The sequence below is a fragment of the Microchirus variegatus genome (genome assembly GCF_963457635.1).
Source record: "Microchirus variegatus genome assembly, chromosome: 3".
NCBI lineage: Eukaryota > Metazoa > Chordata > Actinopteri > Pleuronectiformes > Soleidae > Microchirus > Microchirus variegatus.
In genome coordinates this window covers 29257913-29279422 of record NC_139804.1, presented here as the reverse complement: position 1 = coordinate 29279422, position 21510 = coordinate 29257913, and the positions used below count along the sequence as shown (strand labels likewise).

General features: G+C 39.6%; 3 protein-coding genes across 3 annotated transcripts in view; 2 read left to right on the top strand and 1 right to left on the bottom strand.

The window, feature by feature from the left end:
• ppp1r37 (protein phosphatase 1, regulatory subunit 37) overlaps positions 1-2896 on the top strand; it is a 29191-nt gene extending 26295 nt beyond the window's left edge. The window contains exons 11-13 of the mRNA XM_083886948.1: positions 6-348; positions 451-536; positions 998-2896. Coding sequence (XP_083743074.1) covers positions 6-348; positions 451-527 — 420 coding nt within the window. The 3' untranslated portion in view covers positions 528-536; positions 998-2896. The remainder of the gene's footprint in view (positions 1-5; positions 349-450; positions 537-997) is intronic.
• Positions 2897-9168: 6272 nt separating this feature from the next.
• Positions 9169-12400, top strand: LOC310925077 (proton-coupled zinc antiporter SLC30A1; the record flags this gene model as incomplete). The annotated part of the gene is made up of 5 exons (XM_083886947.1): positions 9169-9742; positions 10097-10333; positions 10514-10791; positions 11053-11240; positions 12142-12400. The coding sequence occupies 5 exons, from the start codon at positions 9169-9171 to the stop codon at positions 12398-12400; spliced, it is 1536 nt and encodes a 511-aa protein (XP_083743073.1).
• A 25-nt stretch (positions 12401-12425) lies between these two features.
• Positions 12426-21506, bottom strand: LOC310925076 (uncharacterized protein; the record flags this gene model as incomplete). Its single annotated transcript, XM_083886946.1, has 6 exons — positions 12426-12446; positions 20247-20441; positions 20588-20675; positions 20844-20937; positions 21020-21448; positions 21500-21506. The coding sequence occupies 6 exons, from the start codon at positions 21504-21506 to the stop codon at positions 12426-12428; spliced, it is 834 nt and encodes a 277-aa protein (XP_083743072.1).
• Between the last annotated feature and the right edge of the window lie 4 nt (positions 21507-21510).

Genomic DNA, 21510 nt, shown 5'->3' with positions numbered 1-21510 from the left:
AACAGGAGGAAGTCAAGCCTCCTACTTCTACAGCACAGAAAGACAAAAGCCAACCAAACCAAGAGGAACCAAGTTCAGCACTGCCTCTTCTTCTAGTCGAGGCAGATCACGGACCAGAGGAGTCAAATTCTTCAGAGAGTCCTGAATCCACAACAACTGGGGCCGTCTCCCCGGTGGAAGTGGAGGACTCGCCTGATGAGAGCTCGGCTGACGAGGTCGAGTGTTTCACTGACGCTCTGGAGGGAGAGTTGGTCAGTTCAGCTCTACCCAATGGCCTGAAATCGGAGTTCTCTCTCCATCTGTTGGACGCTGAAAACGCTAAGCCTGGCAGCTGTGTGATGGAGCACGGTGAGCACCTTCATTCACTGATTTTAAATGGTTTTTAAAGATCAGTTGGTTTTGTGTGAGAAATGCCTGTTTGATGATACATGTTTTATGTTACTCCTGTAGTCAGTGTCAGCTGTGGACAGGACCTGGAGGAGCTGCTGCTAGAAGCCAGTTTGGACACGGGAAGAGACGCACCATGAACTTAAGAGGTAAAAACATTTGTCTGCATTAAAGCACGATCAAATTCATCAACGTAGACGCCGTTAAACGCTGTTAACGTTTGACAGCACTAAAGAATATATTTCATGATGTCAATTTTGTAAATTATTTTCCCATTTATAGAAAAATAAAATACAGCATGTACGAGTGGACGCCAGTGTCTTTGACAGTTGGTACAGTCCGTCCAATAGGAGTCTTTAGGAGTTCTTTATGCAACCGGAAAATTGTGCCCACTTTTTTTTACGTGTGACTGTGTTCCTTGGGTACATTAATGACCCAGTGTTTCATAAAGCACTGCACATCCACAGTTATTGTTTCTATCAGCCTGTTTTTTTGTCAAATTTAGAATGATATGTGGGTTATTGATTGTGGGCAATTAGATGTGATCTTGACCTTGGGTTTTGCAAATGTTTCCGACACTAAATTATACCTTCTCTTCTACTTCCACAAGGTTCACGAGGACGGGAGAAAACCACATTGAGATACTTTGTCTGGCTCGACGACGTGACCGCCCTACAATGTTTTTGTCAACTCTTTGACTTTACGCCACCGACGTAACCTTTCTATAAAAGACTCACGAGCTGACGTTAAAGTCGAAGCTCCGTACGCTCACATACAAGCAACTTATGGAAAAGACTCAAAGGACAAGACCCATCTGTTTAGCCTGGACATAAGAAATAAGGAGTCCTTTACACACACACACACACACACTACACACATATACATGTGTACACTGAGTATGAGAGCGGAGGATTGGGGGAAATAATCACCCTGATATCACTACATTTTATCAGTCTGCAATCTTTACACACAAAACAACTGCCTGTGAGTGAGAGAGCAGCGAGAAGGAAGGACAAAGGAGGAAGGAGAAAACACTAACCAAAGACAGAACACACACCTTTCTCACAGTCCATGTTCACACTCTCTCTCTCTCTCTGTCTCTCTCTCTCTCTCTCTCTCGTGTCAAAACATACAGACAAAAGGATGATGCTGAGAAACAAACTCAGACGACAGGATAATCATAACAGACCCTGCTGAGGCGACCTGCTGGCTTTAAACACTCGCCCCGGAGTATATCTGCATCAAAGGCTTTTATATTCACGGAAGCTGACGATGTTACGGTGTCTAAATGTCAACGTTTGTTTTTTGGTCTGTGTCCCTACTCCCATTTATTCCCTCCCCACCTTTATGGAAAAAAACAAACCAAGGGACCGTCTTTGACTCTCCTCTGCTCTTGTTTTCTTGTCCTCTGCTCACTCTGGCCCCTCAGGAATCAGTGTCCCCTCCTCCTCCTCCTCCTCCTCCTCCACTCAGTCTGCTCAGATCTGACGTGGAGGAGCTGAACTCGTCTCCAGCCTGCTTCTGTGAATGCTGGAAAGCAATGCTGTATTGCGGTATTTACAGTAACAACAAACAAACATACAAACAAAAGATATTGATTCTCTGGAACTTTAGACACGTTTTTCTTTTTCCTTTTTTTTCTTTCATTGTGTGAAACTGAAGAAAAGCAGCTCAGTCTCTGTTCTCTGTCATTCCCCCTCTCATCTTTCCTTCTGTCCCTCAGTCTTGCATTAGTTCTTCTTGTTTCCTCAGCTCCAGCTCACATTCATGTGCCACTCATCTATTCTTTTGTTTCTTTTTTTACCAACTGGCTGCTTTGAGAAATCCTGTTTTTTTTTTCTATTTATTTTATAGATAATTGAGCCTTTTCTGGTCATTTCCCCCCCTATGTCTTCTTCACACCCTCTTCATTTTATCTCTTCCATTTAGGTGTTGCTTTTAAAGGCCACCCTTCTTTTTTGATGTATATTTCAAACTCAAAACTAGAGCATATATTTACTTTTTCTTTTTTTTGGTGGGTAGGGGCAATCTGTGTTGGGAGGGAAGGTAATATGATGGAATGTTTGACTACTACAGTCTGGGTGCAGTTTGGAAAGTAAATACAGCAGACATACTCAAAAATCCCCTTTGCTTTCATGCTACACTGCTTGGTGGACCTGTTGCCACAAGGGGGCACTGCTGCTTTTTTGTTTTGTTTTTTCTCCCACATTGGAGCCAGAAAAAAGGATATCACATGCATCACATAGATCATTTTTCACGTCCCGATGTCTCCGATCAGATGTGATCATTGTCCTGAATTTCCCAAAGATGACGTGAAATATTCACTTGATGGAGAGAATCGAATTTTCTTCTAGAGAAACACACAAGCAGGTGTGTCTTTCTGTTTTTCTTAAAAGGAGCATTTTTCAACCCTTCTGCTCTTCTGCACCCAACAAAGAGTTTGCCCCCACTGTTTGTAATGCTTTAATTTTTAGAAATTTTAATAATAATTTGTTAACTTAATTGAAATGTGCTGGTAATCACAAAGATATGTATGGCGAAATCTGTTCCTCTCAAATAAATGCATGTAATGACTAATGGTTATGACTGAATGATTCAATTAAATCACTCAGTTTGGTTCCTCAGAGCTTTGCAGACGAGTGCACGTGTGAAATGTTGGGTTTACATTTCGAAAAACAAGAGACGGTTCAGTTTGTTTGTTCTCCTGCTGAACTGGCGCAAGTAAAGGAGATGATCCCATCCGCATTTCTTTCAGAAATACAATCCATTTCAGTACTGACACTAAAGTTGTTCCGAGTCGATGTCATGATCTAGTCCCTCAAAGTTACAACTTGGAGTTTATTTTTCCTGTCCTGAGTCTGAAAACAAAGCTAGTGGTGACGCCTCACGTTGGGCCGAACACGTTTTCTCAGTGTAATTATCACTGTATGTGATTGTGGTGCTGGATATTGTCAAATACAGCAGGGGTTCTGAAACCTGTGTGTTGCAAAAACATGTATGTTAACTCATACAGTAGATGGTTTCTCTCACTCCTCTGTTTAAACCTTTTCTCTTCCCTGGCCAGAATGCGTCCCTTCTCATCATCGTAAAGAGTGTCATTTGTCCTTCAGATCTAAGTGGACAGCTGAGTCTTGTCCAGACGAGCTGCCTCTTCTTCTGTGCCCTCACTACGGCCACCGCCGACAATGCGGTCTGTCCCGATCAACACGCACTGAACGACGAAGGTGAACTCCCAACACTCGCCACACCCCAGACTGTGTCTCCTAACAACTCTCGTCCACATTTTAGTAGAGTCGAGTGAAATTAACAACCTGAAATTGGTTAATTCAGTGAACCACCTCCTCCGTGTTTCTCATAATAACTATCTATCCACCTGTCAGTCAGGAGTGAAGAAGCCTCTCGGACGAGACGTTAAACTCGAGCACGTTGTCCAGTTGCCTACAGATAGTGAACCTTCACAGAGATATCACGGGTCAAAAAAACATTATAAATAATAAGATGCTGCTGGTGAGACAGGGTTATTGTCTCCTGGCTTGAAATGTGCCTAAAATGTTAGAGGGTACTTAAGGTGTGTGTTATTTTTGACTGAAATAGCATTTGTCCATATCGGTCCCCTAAAAACAAAGCAATATTGTCTGTTGAAATCCTTTCTATTCTTCTCAAAGTCAAATCTTCAATATCTGTTTTGCCAAGTAAATGTAGTATTGACAAACAAGTGATGGCGAAGTTCTTGTCTCGTGAAGCATAGTCGAGCACTTAACCCCAAAATATTCCCTCCCCCTTTCCCTTTCTATCCTAGTGTTCTGTTTTTTTAACCCAAATCAACACAACAGTAAATGTAACTGAGGTGAGAAGAGCACATCCTAATGCGGAGGGAAATTGTATCGCGTACGTTTTGTTAATTTTCACATGGTTGATATTTTTCGGCGAGTGGCAAATCTTTGTATACTTAAACACACGAATACAGACGATGTGTTTAAAATCTAAATACAAGAGTTTTGTGTTACAATTTCACTTCAAACATGAGGCTTTCTCACCTTGTCCCTTGGGTTTTTGTTTCCGGTTTCTCTTGCCAAAGTTATCTGTGAAATACCAGTGAAACCGTTTGTTGTTGTATCGCCGTCTGTTTGAAGCTCACACAGAACCTACAAGACGAAAAGCATGTCTCTGGACATGGAGTTTGAATCTTTTCACTGTCAAGAAAAGCTGACCGTTACACACGCAAGTTAGCACCACCTATTATGTTGTTATATTCCCTCTCTTTCTGTTCAGTGTGGATCTTCTGTCCCGACATAGAAACTTTGTGACGCTTTGTGAAACTCGAAAAACAATCCATGTTCAGCACTGCAGCTTCTTGGGTTTTACTGCAGTGACGCTGGTTGAAATAAAACATTTCCTCATGTCCTTTGGCCCCTGTTTTGTTTGTACACAACTCATCATATGGTCAGATGAGCGACTGAAGCGGGGCCTCAGTCCACACTGGTATGAAACATGTGATCGTGCACCTCGGGGTGAATTGCACAAGAGTGAACCTTTTTTCTGTCATGAAGTGTTTTTGTTCAGTCCACGGAGGTCATTTTCTTTTCCTCAGCTGACACTATAGGAAGAAAGTGGAATTCACTCCTGCACTCGGCAAGGAAACAAAATGGACGAAGCTCAAGTCGGCTATGTTGTTTCATAAGACGAACTCCTCGTAGACTCGAATGTCTTTTGACGCAATTCAATTAAATTGAGACTCAAAGATGTGCGGCCACCTGCCTCGACCGGTTAGGGTGAAACGAAAAATGGGGGACAGAGGAGTGAAGGAACAAGAGGGAGGTGAAGTGGACACAGAAGAGAGAGAATAACTGTGTGATGCAAGGTGTGTAACTCCCATTTAGGTGCACAATTCAATTCTAGAAAGTTTTATGTCGATGTCCACAAGAACATTTAAATGTTTGCTGTTGGCCACCAGAGGCTGCTGCATAAGGTAAAAGACAGCGGTACAGATTTTTACCAGAGCTTGCTGGCGTATCGTACAACATCACTTCGATGTGGCTTGTCTAAATTGGCACAAATCAAAAGATTTCGCGCTGGCGTCGAGATGTGGCTCAAACATGAGGTCCATAAAAGCAGCAGTTCTCCGTGAAATCCAGACCGGCCCAAACCATTAGATCAGGACTATTCAATTACAAACTCGGGCCGCGAGTTGGGCCACATTTTCAAACCAAAACAAACCAAAAAACAAACCAAACCAAAGCCCCACTCTTGGTCGGGCTTGACATTTTCTGCAGCCAGGAGGCAGCAAGTGATGACAAATTTACAAAAGTACATCAACAAGTGCATTAAAAGTATAATAAAAGTCAATGATTTTGGTCACACCTGCCCGCATACCTCAAAGTGCATAAAAAAGGTGAACAGCATTAGTTTTAAATGGAAAAAATCTCTCATGTGCAACTTAAAGTGCATGAAATCAAATCATTGCACAATTTAAGCATTTATTTATTTTTGAAATAAGACCCACAAACGCCTCAAACCACAGGCTGAGCCACTATGAAGTTGGTTATTGGCCGCCATTTGAATCGACTGGCATTAGCCCTCACTGGTGTGGTTACCCTGCCATAATCTGTCTTTAAAAGTCCAGTGTGTATGAAGTAGTGACTGCAGATGTTTCACAAACAGATGACTCCTCTGTTTCAAGTGACCAGAAAAACCACCTGTTCGATTATCTGAAGATACGAGGTTAGACGATCAGTACCTGCAAACGTGGTAAAACAGTCCAGTGTGTGGCTGCTCAGGATTCAGGCGCCAGGTTGCAGAGCGAGGACAGTAGTACGAGATCAATTGCTTCCTCGCTGGGTCTCTCCTCGGGCTTAGCCGTGCCTCAGGAATGTGCGGGAACAGTAGGAATTTATCCGTAGTGTCAGGCCAGATTTGGCCTGTTGATTCACAGTCCAGTGGACCACAAGAAAACCTGTGCACACTGGCACACATGGGACTCATGACCATTCATGGGATCAGAGAGAGCTGGACAGTGCCCGTGAATACAAATGATGAACTTCAGTGTCACTAAGTTTTATCAGAATGGGCGCCGTTGACGGTGAGATGGAAGAAAACTGGACATTTCTCACATTTTTAAGCTATCTAACGTACTCTAGTGTGTCCTGAAGGAGTCCGGTGGTGGAGTTTAAGCTCTGGAACCTCGTGACGTCCTTATTATAATTCACTCGTGCCACTGTGGAGGTGCATCGCTGCTTTGAATCATTACAATTTCATGCACTTTCATGCACTTGTTGATATCACATTATTGCCCCGAAAATGCAGTCCCTTCACTGCCTCATATACATCAGTCAACTACTTGGTGGTTTTGTTACTCACCTTTTTTCTCCACAAAACTAGCAGTCGTTTCAATAAATAAGTGCTAAATAATGTATAACATTTTGTATCTATTTGTATCCGTTTACTGTACATGCAACACAACATAGTAGTACAGGGGTTGACCGGCCCACTGGCCTTCACTGCCCGAAGCCCTTCTATCTTATTCGACCTTCAGTCTCCAATAGGGACCACATCACTGACCACATAAGGACAAATGTTTAACCTTTGCATCCACTTTACGGTCAAATGGAGTTCAAAAAGGCAATACTCAGATAAAGCCTGAACGCTTAAGTCGTAAACTTATTTGTAGGGCGTTGTAAACCTAGTTACAGTGTAAGTGGACACGAACTTATTTTAAACAAATTCGCTGTGTTAATATGTCCAAGACACTTCAGAAGCTAAATCAGCATTGTGTGAGCTCCTTTCACAACGGCTACAAACATGAATTAGTATGTAAAGGTCATGCACTACAGCTTTAATTTCCCTCTTAAAGATTTAATTAGACGTACTCTATCTTCAGAGAGATTGTACAAAGGGTGGGTGGGCTGCATTTTTTTTACCCCACCATGGCCTGACGAGAGGAATCCAAACAGGGACGAGTGCTCACATGACTATGATTAGAGCAGAGGAGGAGTGTGGAGGGAGCGATGGAGAGAGCGCATTTGTTTCACATCACATCCAAGAACCCAACTCATCTCTACTTGCAGGGACGGACTTCTCTGAGGTAACTCAAACCCACGCTGAAAGAAAAGTATGCATTTTCCACACGTGTTTCAGTAATCTTTGCTCGTGTTGCATAATCGTGCCGGGGTTGTACGTGACTTTACGTGAGTGTTGGTCTTATATACTGTGTATACTGTACTGTCTTTATATACATACTCTGACTTTAATTGATCGTGAACTTGAAGTAAACTGAAGTAAATTGTAGATACGATATCTCAGACTGAAATGACAGTGGCTCGTGTTTACACAAGATTGTAGAAAAAACCACACATTGTGGAAATGAGTTACAGTGAACAGTCCCAACTCAACAGTTAAGGGATTGAGATGGTGTTGGCATGTGCAGCTTTAACTGTACATAGTCAGACTAACAAGTTTCTTTGATTATTTAGACACGGTGAGTGTCACTAAACTGCTCGCCTAACTACACTTGGTCAGTTCAGCAGCTTTTTTTGTTTGATTTGGATTGTAACAGCTGTGAATGAAAAATACATTTTGTTTTTTGGGTTGTCGTTGAAGTGGAGAAAAAGAGACAACTTTGATGATTTACAAACGGCAACCAACACATTCTGCACATTTGAATCATGTCAGTGGTATAGTATAGAAATATAGTCATATTGTGGTAACGATAATTGTTAATGGAAAATAATTTTCTAATTAGGAAGTAATCATTTGGTGAGATTGTCTTATTTCTATAGTTATCACCAAGTAATAGCTTGGTTATTACCCAACTCTATTTATTGATTTCTGCTTTCTGGACGTGAAGAGGATTTCAACAAATACAGTTACAGACTCTGATATCACATTACCAGTGGCCCAAAAACACATTTAAATTGGTTTTCCACCAGCGGGAAAGTGTTTAATCTGCATTCACTCTTGGGTCAAATGACTGTGATGTATGTGGGTTTTTATCAGCTTTGGCTCCGGCCGCATGGTGAACGATGAGGACAGGTGAACGATGAAGACAGGTTGAATGTGAAGACAGTTGAACGATGAGGACAGGTGAACGATGAAGACAGGTTGAATGTGAAGACAGTTGAACGATGAGGACAGGTGAACGATGAAGACAGGTTGAATGATGAAGACAGATGAACGATGAGAACAGGTGAACGATGAAGACAGGTTGAATGATGAAGACAGATGAACGATGAGGACAGGTGAATGAAGATGACAGGTGAACCTTGAGGACAGGTGAATGAAGATGACAGGTGAACGATGAAGACAGGTGAACAATGAGGACAGGTGAACGATGAAGACAGTTGAAGGATGAGGACAGGTGAACGATGAGGACAGGTGAACGATGAGGACAGTTGAACGATGAGGACAGGTGAACGATGAGGACAGGTGAACGATGAGGACAGGTGAACGATGAGGAGAGGTGAACGATGAGGACAGGTGAACGATGAGGACAGGTGAACGATGAAGACAGGTGAACGATGAAGACAGGTGAACGATGAGGAGATGAGGACAGGTGAACGATGAGGACAGGTGAACGACGACACTAATTAAGGTCTCTGTGACCTTTGACCCATGTTGACTGATACATTAGGGGTTTACACATTTGAATTTTTACTCATTTAACATGAGTTCATTTTTAGACTAGTACTTTTACTTGTACTTGAGTAAAATTGTATCAAAATAGTGTGACTTTTACTTGAGTAGAATATTTCAGTAGTCTTTCCACCTCTGCGTGCACACAAAGTGATGTCCGTGCTTTCAGTTGCAGGTATGACGATGCCACACAGGTGTATGCTGGGATTCACACTCCTGCTGCTGGTGTGCGAGATAGCCATCAGTGTGTTCTGCTCGTCCACTATGATCCTGGTGGATAGTTTCCACACCCTCTTCATCCTCATGCGCATTTCTCTTCAAACTGTGCTTCCCTCTCTGGAATCCCCCGAGTCTCCACCTGCAGCAGAAACACACGACCAACGTCTACCTGGCACCCACAGTGCCACCGTCACCTGTGGCTCATCCACACTAAATGAACCACCTCCTCCGACTCTTGGCTGTGGTGTCTCTTACAGCAAAGGCCGGATTCCGGTAATGGGGGAATTCATTTCCAGCCTCACCCTGTCTTCTCTGAGTATATCCTACCTGCTGAACCTCATCAGCATTTCCATGGAGCCAGAGCCAGTGCAGCGTCCTGTGTTGCTTGTTCTCATCACAGTGGTCATTTTGCTCCACAAGATGCTGGTGCTCAAGCTTTATTGGGGTGAACTGCAGGAGGGGAGGTCAGGATCCAGCAAGACAACAGGAACCGAATCTCACCTTCAAGGTATCATTGCGCCTAAACATTTCAGTTTCAGTGTGTGGCAGAACATCTCACTTTTTCCTTTAAGCACATGTTAAAGCTCCGGTGTGTAACTTTTGTCGCCAAAACACTGTTATGTCAGATTTGCAGAGTTCTCTGAAAAACACCTAAAGACAATGTTTTGTTTATATTTAAAGCTACACACATACGTGCAGTTAAGCTCACATGCTGCTTTAGCTGGTCATGTAAGACACAGCTGGTGTTCGTGAGTCAGTGAGGACGCTCTGGCTTTGATGTCGCTTCTCAGTGTATATTCAGCTGTAAAGAACATCAGACACGTTTTTCTTGTTATTAAATTCCCGCGTTTGATTCCCACAGTCACGGCTGCAGGAGACTCCAAAGGCCTGGCCGAGCCGGGGCGAGTCCTCAGTGACGTTAACCGAGTCCAGTCTGCTGTGGACGACTCGCTCAACAACCAGGCCCTTGTCCTTTACAACCCTGGAGCCGCCAGTGTTACGGAATCTGACTCCCGAACCCCACAACTGTGGCAGCCAGACATTCACCAGCATTCAAACACAGAAATGTCTGAGCAGAATACCTGCATGAGACACCTTGGTATGAGTTTAGCAGCTTTGTTCTGCGACATTTTGAAAACCATGTGATGTGATCAATACGATTTTAAGCCAGCGCATGTCTTATAGTTGGTTAATTGGTCCTGATGGAGTTGATGGATATTTAATGTATTCAATCTTATTGTTTTTCAAATTAATCTTTTACTGTTTCCTGCTATTTCAGACGTTCAAAAAGAATCAGTTATCTCCCCAGTTTGCAAGTCGTCTCATCACACAGAGAGCGGCGAGCGCAGCGGTCAGTGGCCGGTGTGGCTGCTGTCGCTCCTCGTGACCTTTAAGGTCCTCTTCACCTCCGTTCTGGCTGTGACCAACAGCACAGTGGTGCTGCTGGTCGACCCTCAGTGTCTGCTCAGCTCCACAGCCTGTGGCCTCCTGACTTACCTGAACCTCGGTCTGTCTCTGCTGGCTGTGATTATACTGATCATCATCACGATACCACAGGTGGGTTCATGTCTGTCGTGCCACTGAGTTTGAATGACTGATAAATGCAATGGAGAACATTGAACAGCAACTGGAAAGTAAAGCCACTTGTGTACATTATTATCAGCACCTTAATCCAATAATCCTGGCTTATACTTAAATGCACATTTCTTTTTGTTTCCTGCACTCCTTCACTGTAGCTCCATAATCACCATATGCAGCTGTATCTATATCCAAGTGGACTGTTTTCACTTCTTCCCTGACATGTTTCTCCTCCTCCAGTTGCACAAATATGGACTGTTGCTGCTGCAGGCGGCACCTCCACACCTTTCTGTGTCTGACCTCAGACAGAGGATCGCGAGCGTCCCCGGAGTGAGGGCTGTGCATGAGTTACACCTCTGGCAGTTAACCCAATCGTTCCTGGTGGCCACGGTCCATGTACAGTGCCATGATTGTTTTCCAGCACACAGGTGAGCCAATACAGTCAATACAGGCAATGTATTGTGTTTTTAGATCACGTGAGAAAAGTTGAGTCACAAGTATAATTGAAGGTCATTGTTGTTGTTGTTGCACTCCTGGCTGTTGTAATATGGAGGTAATATTATGTGTTATTTTATACTCTCTTATCTCTCTTATTAATAATAGTAACAATAATAATAATAATAATAAAGCTGCAAGCAGCATTGTGTGGGACCCCGCAGCCGCTGGCACCACCGCCAGGCCGGGTAAGCCCTGGACTCTGTGTTCTGGCCAGTTTCTAAGCGATCGGTCAATGTATGGGCGATTAGAAGGACGCTTGTTTCGGACAATCTACTTCCGGTGTGCTGTGTTGAGGGCGATTGGTCAACAAACGTCCGAGTTAAAGGGCACTTCCTGTTTAGTGACGAAACGGCATAATCAAAAAGTATGAAAACAGTGTGAGGTTCTAAATTGGGCTGCGTTCTGATCATGTTTTCAACCGTTTCCCATATATGTGTATGTGGAAATGATTCACTGTCACACGGTGTCAAAGTGCATCAGATGTAGATAGAAATAGATCATTTCCGGAATTTCAAAAATGCATTAAAATTATTCCTTAAGAGGTTTGTGGATATTTTCAACGGATCCTTGTACAAGGTGATTCTGTCTATTATGACGGCAAATTTCAAGTAAGTCATTCCAAGATACTTTTTGGGTTTTTTGAAGGAAGTCCCCTCACTTTCAAAGTGCATCTGGGCAAATGGATCATTTCCTGAATTTCAAAAATTCATTAAAATGATTCCTTACTACCCTTTATTTATATCTCATCATCACAGCTCACAGGTGGAGAAATCCCTGACTGTAAATCTTTATCTAGTTTTGCGATTGTTTCATTGTTTCCCATGTGTCCAGGTGTGCCGAGCTGCTGTTGGAGGTCACTAAGGTGCTGCAGAGCATAGGCGTGGGCTGCTGCACCATACAGCCCGAGTTTGTGTCATGCAGCGAGTGTTCTGCACCCTCTCTACCTCCTCCAGCCTGCAGCCTCGCCTGTGGAAAGGCCTGCACTGGGTTCATGTGCTGCTACTCCCTGGAAGAACAGAGCAGCAGTGTGACAGCGCCACCTGCTGGAGAAACTAAGGAAGATCATCAGACTCTTCAGTCAGTCATATAAAACACCTTCCTCTGAAACATCCGTGTTATACTTGATTGAAATATAACTGCCAGCACAAGAAAAATACAGGATAGAAGTTTTAATGTTATTGTTCCTTCATTGCCGCCATCAAAGAGGTTATGTTTTTACCAGTGTCTGTCTGTCTGTCTGTCTGTCTGTCTGTCTGTCTGTGTGTGTGGTTGTGAGTAGCACAACAACAGATTGTGATTACATTTTGGTAGGTGATCCAAGGTGGTTATCTGGATATGGATCTAGCTTGAGGATCTGTTTTAAACAAGTGTCCACCATGTTTTCAACATTGTTAACACTTCAAAAACATCAATATTGCATTTAATTAAAAAACAACAACAACAACAACAACGAAAAGAAAATGTACAATAGGAGTTTGGTCAGGATCCAGATCTGAAGCATGAAAAGACAATTTTAAGGGATATTTTTTCCAAAGGGTTTCCTTGTTGTTTATTGTGCCATACTGTAACTAAGTTCTTTTTATGAAAATTTACATAGGTCATTGCACATCACATATGTAATAATAATGTGTTTTCGTATTGTCAATGTGTACGACATAAATACAATTTGGGTGCTATTCTTCATTCACTTAATTCTTGCAAGGTAAAAATCCCTTTGTTGTGTGTTTGTTCACGTACCTGCAATATGAGTCGTCGAATTTGTGTTTAAAGGTGAAGTAAGTAGTTTATAGTGCCATCTAGAGGAGAGGCTGAAATTTACAACAAAGACCTGCTGCTCTGCTCACCCCCTCCCTTCCCTGAGCGATACGGTATCCGCAGCCGGTCAAATGTCGAACTCGTCGTCTTTCTCCATGTCAGCAGATGAGGTTCGTGAGGCGAGGGAGAGGGCGAGCTACCGCGGCCGTAGAAGACGAAGCGGAGAGAGAGGAGGCGGGACTTCCGCTACAAGTAAAGAGACGATTGTTTTGTTCTCTCGCGTTTGTCCTTACAGGCTCCGGTAGAAACATGGCGTCTCGCTGCTAACAGTGGCTATGCAACCGCGGTCCGCGACCATGTTAATTTACATGACTTTTTGAAACACTACGAAAATGAAACAAAAACTATTATACAGCGACTAGACAATGCAGGAGCACATAATATGTATAAAAAAGTGGATTTTGGGTAATATAAACCCATAAATACTACATAGTGTCCCTTTAATACTTATATTCAGTACGTGGGTGTCCTTATTGATGACGTAACGAGGCTCCTCCCCATTTCCCGAATACTCAGCCAACCAGAAGTCGCCTACTTTTCATAATGCAGCACAGTCTCGAAAGTATGTGACATTTTTGTCCGTTTCTGACTTAAATGTCGCTCTGGATCCACCAGGATGTGATAGTTCTTCGTATGCGCCGTCTCTACTTGACACTTACGAGTCTCGTCACATGACACCGTGACTAAGACGAAACACTGCGGAGAGCTACTTCAAGTAGTCCCGATCAAGGGTTCACTAAACGCCCGGATGAGCTTCGGTGGTCCGGAGTGCAGGCTTCAAACCTGTAGCTGCTTAGCGGCAGAGTGGTTCAATTCCACCTTTCGGGCGTGAGAATGTGACAAGAAAAGTAACTGTATATATTCACTACTAATATCGAGAAAGGGGGTGAAGGCAGTAGTTTGAAGCGGGGTTAGTGTGTTAGACTTAACAGCGCCACCAGTTGGATACCACGGAACATAGCTTGCGCCGCTTCAATTCTCTGGCCCTAGCAGAGCAGGTAAGACCTCTCTAGTCGTCTGTGTGTAATTAAATTGTATGTTGACCTGAAAACATTACGCAAAATTATAAAGTGTTTTAAGTAATAGAAAGTATAATTTATAAAGTTGAGCGCACACAGAAGGTCAAAAAGTCATACTACATAATGTAGTGCAAAATTTGACAAAAAAAAGTCATACTTTAGTTTGTAGTATTTATCTTTAGCTTTCCAAAAGTTGACAAAAAAAGACAAAAAGTCATAGTTTAGTATGTCGTCCAAAATTTGACAAAAAAGTCATACTTTAGTATGTCGTCCAAAATTTGACAAGAAGTCATACTTTAGTATGTCGTCCAAAATTTGACAGTCATATTTTAGTATGTCCTCCAAAATCTGACAAAAAAGTCATACTTTAGTATGTTGTGCAAAATTTGACCAAAAAAAAGTAATACTTTAGTGAGTAGTATTTATCTTTAGCTTTCCAAAAGTTGACAAAAAAAGTCATACTATAGTATGTTGTCCAAAATCTGGAAGAAAAAAAAAGTCATATTGTAGTATGTCGTTCAACATTTGACAAAAAAGTCACAGTTTAGTATGTCGTCCAAAATTTGACAAAAATGTCATACTTCAGTATGTCGTCCAAAATTTGACAAAAAAGTCATAGGTTAGTATGTCGTCCAAAATTTGACAAAAATATCATAGGTTAGTATGTTGTGCAAAATTTGACCAAAAAAAAGTCATACTTTAGTGAGTAGTATTTATCTTTAGCTTTCCAAAAGTTGACAAAAAAAGTCATACTATAGTATGTTGTCCAAAATCTGGAAGAAAAAAAAAGTCATATTGTAGTATGTCGTTCAACATTTGACAAAAAAGTCATAGGTTAGTATGTCGTCCAAAATTTGACAAAAATATCATAGTTTAGTATGTCGTCCAAAATTTGACAAAAAAGTCATAGGTTAGTATGTCGTCCAAAATTTGACAAAAATGTCATAGGTTAGTATGTCGTCCAAAATTTGACAAAAATATCATAGTTTAGTATGTCGTCCAAAATCTGACAAAAAGTAATTGTTTAGTATGTCGTCCAAAATTTGACAAAAAGTCATAGTTTAGTATGTCGTCCAAAATTTTACAAAAAGTCATACTTTAGTATGCCATCCAAAATTTGACAGTCATACTTTAGTATGTTGTCCAAAATTTGACAAGAAGTCATACTTTAGTATGTCGTCCAAAATTTGACAAAAAAGTCATACTTTAGTGTGTCGTCCAAAATTTGACAAAAAGTCATACTTTAGAATGTCGTCCAAAATTTGACAGTCATATTTTAGTATGTCCTCCAAAATCTGACAAAAAAGTCATACTTTAGTATGTTGTGCAAAATTTGACCAAAAAAAAGTCATACTTTAGTGAGTAGTATTTATCTTTAGCTTTCCAAAAGTTGACAAAAAAAGTCATACTATAGTATGTTGTCCAAAATCTGGAAGAAAAAAAAAGTCATATTGTAGTATGTCGTTCAACATTTGACAAAAAAGTCACAGTTTAGTATGTCGTCCAAAATTTGACAAAAAAGTCATAGGTTAGTATGTCGTCCAAAATTTGACAAAAATGTCATAGGTTAGTATGTCGTCCAAAATTTGACAAAAATGTCATAGTTTAGTATGTCGTCCAAAATTTGACAAAAATATCATAGTTTAGTATGTCGTCCAAAATTTGACAAAAAAGTCATAGGTTAGTATGTCGTCCAAAATTTGACAAAAATGTCATAGGTTAGTATGTCGTCCAAAATTTGACAAAAATGTCATAGTTTAGTATGTCGTCCAAAATTTGACAAAAAAGTCATAGGTTAGTATGTCGTCCAACATTTGACAAAAATGTCATAGTTTAGTATGTCGTCCAAAATTTGACAAAAAAGTCATAGGTTAGTATGTCGTCCAAAATTTGACAAAAAAGTCATAGGTTAGTATGTCGTCCAAAATTTGACAAAAATATCATAGTTTAGTATGTCGTCCAAAATCTGACAAAAAGTAATTATTTAGTATGTCGTCCAAAATTTGACAAAAAGTCATAGTTTAGTATGTCGTCCAAAATTTGACAGTCATACTTTAGTATGTCGTCCAAAATTTGACAAGAAGTCATACTTTAGTATGTCGTCCAAAATTTGACAAAAAAGTCATACTTTAGTGTGTCGTCCAAAATTTGACAAAAAGTCATACTTTAGTATGTCGTCCAAAATTTGACAAACAAGTCATGCTTTAGTGTGTCGTCCAACATTTGACAAAAAGTAATTATTTAGTATGTCGTCCAAAATTTGACAAAAAGTCATAGTTTAGTATGTCGTCTAAAATTTGACAAAAAGTCCTACTTTAGTATGTCGTCCAAAATTTTACAAAAAAGTCATACTTTAGTATGTCGTCTAAAATTTGACAAAAAGTCATACTTTAGTATGTTGTCCAAAATTTGACAAGAAGTCATACTTAAGTATGTCGTCCAAAATTTTACAAAAAAGTCATACTTTAGTATGTCGTCCAAAATTTGACAAAAAAGTCATACTTTAGTATGTCGTCCAAAATTTGACAAAAGTAATTATTTAGTATGTCGTCCAAAATTTGACAAAAAGTCATAGTTTAGTATGTCGTCCAAAATTTGACAAAAATGTCATACTTTAGTAGTCGTCCAAAATCTGACAAAAAGTAATTATTTAGTATGTCGTCCAAAATTTGACAAAAAAGTCATACTTTAGTATGTCGTCCAAAATTTGACAAAAATGTCATACTTTAGTAGTCGTCCAAAATCTGACAAAAAGTAATTATTTAGTATGTCGTCCAAAATCTGACAAAAATGTCATACTTTAGTATGTCGTCCAAAATTTGACAAAAATGTCATAGTTTAGTATGTCGTCCAAAATTTGACAAAAAAGTCATAGGTTAGTATGTCGTCCAACATTTGACAAGAAGTCATACTTTAGTATGTCGTCCAAAATTTGACAAAAATGTCATACTTTAGTATGTTGTCCAAAATCTGACAAAAATGTCATACTTTAGTATGTCGTCCAAAATTTGACAAAAATGTCATAGTTTAGTATGTCGTCCAAAATTTGACAAAAAAGTCATAGGTTAGTATGTCGTCCAACATTTGACAAAAATGTCATAGTTTAGTATGTCGTCCAAAATTTGACAAAAAAGTCATAGGTTAGTATGTCGTCCAAAATTTGACAAAAATATCATAGTTTAGTATGTCGTCCAAAATCTGACAAAAAGTAATTATTTAGTATGTCGTCCAAAATTTGACAAAAAGTCATAGTTTAGTATGTCGTCCAAAATTTGACAGTCATACTTTAGTATGTCGTCCAAAATTTGACAAGAAGTCATACTTTAGTATGTCGTCCAAAATTTGACAAAAAAGTCATACTTTAGTGTGTCGTCCAAAATTTGACAAAAAGTCATACTTTAGTATGTCGTCCAAAATTTGACAAACAAGTCATGCTTTAGTGTGTCGTCCAACATTTGACAAAAAGTAATTATTTAGTATGTCGTCCAAAATTTGACAAAAAGTCATAGTTTAGTATGTCGTCTAAAATTTGACAAAAAGTCCTACTTTAGTATGTCGTCCAAAATTTTACAAAAAAGTCATACTTTAGTATGTCGTCTAAAATTTGACAAAAAGTCATACTTTAGTATGTTGTCCAAAATTTGACAAGAAGTCATACTTAAGTATGTCGTCCAAAATTTTACAAAAAAGTCATACTTTAGTATGTCGTCCAAAATTTGACAAAAAAGTCATACTTTAGTATGTCGTCCAAAATTTGACAAAAGTAATTATTTAGTATGTCGTCCAAAATTTGACAAAAAGTCATAGTTTAGTATGTTGTCCAAAATTTGACAAAAATGTCATACTTTAGTAGTCGTCCAAAATCTGACAAAAAGTAATTATTTAGTATGTCGTCCAAAATTTGACAAAAAAGTCATACTTTAGTATGTCGTCCAAAATTTGACAAAAATGTCATACTTTAGTATGTTGTCCAAAATCTGACAAAAATGTCATACTTTAGTATGTCGTCCAAAATCTGACAAAAAGTAATTATTTAGTATGTCGTCCAAAATTTGACAAAAAGTCATTATTTAGTATGTCGTCCAAAATTTGACAAAAATGTCATACTTTAGTATGTCGTCCAAAATTTGACAAAAAAGTCATAGTTTAGTATGTCGTACAAAATTTGACAAAAAAGTCATACTTTAGTATGTCGTCCAAAATTTGACAAAAGTAATTATTTAGTATGTCGTCCAAAATTTGACAAAAAGTCATAGTTTAGTATGTCGTCCAAAATTTGACAAAAGTAATTATTTAGTATGTCGTCCAAAATTTGACAAAAAGTCATAGTTTAGTATGTCGTCCAAAATTTGACAAAAATGTCATACTTTAGTAGTCGTCCAAAATCTGACAAAAAGTAATTATTTAGTATGTCGTCCAAAATTTGACAAAAAAGTCATACTTTAATATGTCGTCCAAAATTTGACAAAAAGTAATTATTTAGTATGTCGTCCAAAATTTGACAAAAAAGTCATACTTTAGTATGTCGTCCAAAATTTGACAAAAATGTCATAGTTTAGTATGTCGTCCAAAATTTGACAAAAATGTCATACTTTAGTATGTCGTCCAAAATCTGACAAAAATGTCATACTTTAGTATGTCGTCCAAAATTTGACAAAAAGTAATTATTTAGTATGTTGTCCAAAATTTGACAAAAAGTCATTATTTAGTATGTCGTCCAAAATTTGACAAAAAGTCATTATTTAGTATGTCGTCCAAAATTTGACAAAAATGTCATACTTTAGTATGTCGTCCAAAATTTGACAAAAAAGTCATACTTTAGTATGTTGTCCAAAATTTGACAAAAATGTCATACTTTAGTATGTCGTCCAAAATCTGACAAAAATGTCATACTTTAGTATGTCGTCCAAAATTTGACAAAAAATAATTATTTAGTATGTCGTCCAAAATTTGACAAAAATATCATAGTTTAGTATGTCGTCCAAAATTTGACAAAAAAGTCATACTTTAGTATGCCGTCCAAAATTTGACAGCCATATTTTAGTATGTTGTCCAAAATCTGACAAAAAAGTCATACTTTAGTATGTCGTTCAAAATTTGACCAAAAAAGTCATACTTTAGTATGTCGTCCAACATTTGACAAAAAAAGTCACAGTATAGTATGTTGTCAAAAATTTGACATAAAAGTCTTACTATAGTATGTGGTCCAAAATTTGACAACAAAAAGTCTTACTTCAGTACGTGGTCCAAAATTTTACAAAAAAAAGGTGAAACTTTAGTATGTCGTCCAAAATTTGACAAAAGGTCATATTTTGGAAGTTGTCCAAAATTTTACCAAAAATTCATAGTTTAGTATGTAGTCCAAAGACCCAAAAAAAGTCAGATTTTGTCAAATTTTAATAATTAATATATTATTACGAATGAAGAACCTTCACCACAGACACCAGCATGTGATGTTTATTTTCATATCACAATTTTATACAATATAATCTGATACGTCACTGTAGATTAAACCAGCCAGATTTAAGTACTTAAAATTGAGCCCAAACTAAAATCTATAGCAGTAAATGTAACATACACATTAATGTAGCATAAATATTAATTCAAGCTTATCAGATAGAATACAATGGGCATATAAAGTTTTCATGAGCTTAAGTTGTATCTGAAAAAGTGCAAATGTGTTTAAGCTTTAAAAGCAAATATCTTTCTTTCAACTGTTTTTCTGTTCATTTCACACCTGCACAGTTTTGGTAGAAAATATATAAATGGCTTTTTATGTTAAAATAATGAAATGCAATATACTGCTATTTAACAGTGTATTTATTCACAAAAATAGAAACAAAAATATTTTTATTAATATTATTATTAACGTATAGGGACACATCTTTCAAGGATAGAGAGAATCCTCTCCATCCTCCTTTCATTTCTCTCCTCTGCCTCTCTCCGTCGCCTCATGTGTTCCCTGAGGAGGTCGATCAGTTCACCCTCCCTGTCTCTCTTCCTTTTCTGTTGCCTCCTCGGAGGTTCTGGTCTGTCTGGGTCCTCCTCCTCCTCCTCCTCCTCCTCCTCCTCAACATCATCATCTTCATCCTCCTCCTCCACCCTGTCCCCGCCATCCTTCACTTCACCCACTGCTGAACTTCGCCCTGGTCTGTCCTCAGGGATGGAGGCGATAAGGGCAGGCGGAGCAATGGGGTGCATCTGTCCCACCACCTCATCCATGAGGACATACCAGGGCCAGGTTGCAGCAGTGGGCTTCCCGATCACGCCATCCCCTGACCCTGGACACTTGCAATCCTGAAACAGAGGATTCAATCATTTAAGTCAACAAAAACATTAATGAAAGACATTTTAAAATAATGCGGATGATAAAACAAATACAGTACTGTAAAACACTGTGAACAGACATATTAAACGAATATATACATACAAGATATACATACTTTATATTTCTTTTTCAAGTTGTCCCACTTCTTTTGGGCCTGCAAGGGAGTAACATGTTCCTGCAGATCCATTCTTTCCAAAATAGTACTAGACAAAAGACAACAGGGGAAGATGTATTAGAAGTTTTAGCACAAGGGTTTTAACTAACACATGGTGTTGTCCCATTTCACAGTTATTATTATCATTAAAGGCATATTCTAGGCATTACATTATGTTTATCTTTTGGGAATTACAAATGCAATATTTATGTCTTACCACCAAGCAACGCTGGCCGAGTTTTTGGACCCGGTGAAAAGGTGACCGAGCTCACCTCTGAGGCAAATAAACTGAGCCGTCTGGTCCTTGGTCCCTACAACAACATAAAATGATCAACACCAACTACAATTAGTGTACGTGGCAAAATAAGCATTATATAAAACCGCCTCACTGACAGGCCAAAAATCTGTCCTTCCACGCTGTCTCAAAGAGGCGGGTGTGTTTTCTCCTGCAGTGTGTTTTGAAGTTTCTTTTGTTTAAGATGACCTTGCAGTGAGGACAAATGAATTTCTTTTGTCCATTACGTGTTTTAGGAGCCAATGGGTGCTGAGCAGGGGCCTCTGCGGGAACCTCTGGGTGCTGAGCAGGGGCCTGTGCGGGAGCCTTTGGGTGCTGAGCGGGGGCTTGTGCGGGGGCCTGTGCGGAGGCCTGTGCGGAGGCCTGTGCGGGGGCCTCTGGGTGCTGTGTGGGGGTTGATGGAGAATGAGCGGGGGCCAAAAACTGCTGTACGGGGTCCACAAAGTGTTGTGCAGGGGCTGCAGCATGCTCCTCCTCCAGGTGTATTTTCAAGTGCCTTGTAAATTGCAGTCTATTTATTATTGTTGCTGCACAATAGCAACAATGAAAATGAGTTGCCGTCCGACAACCTAACCCACACTTCATCATC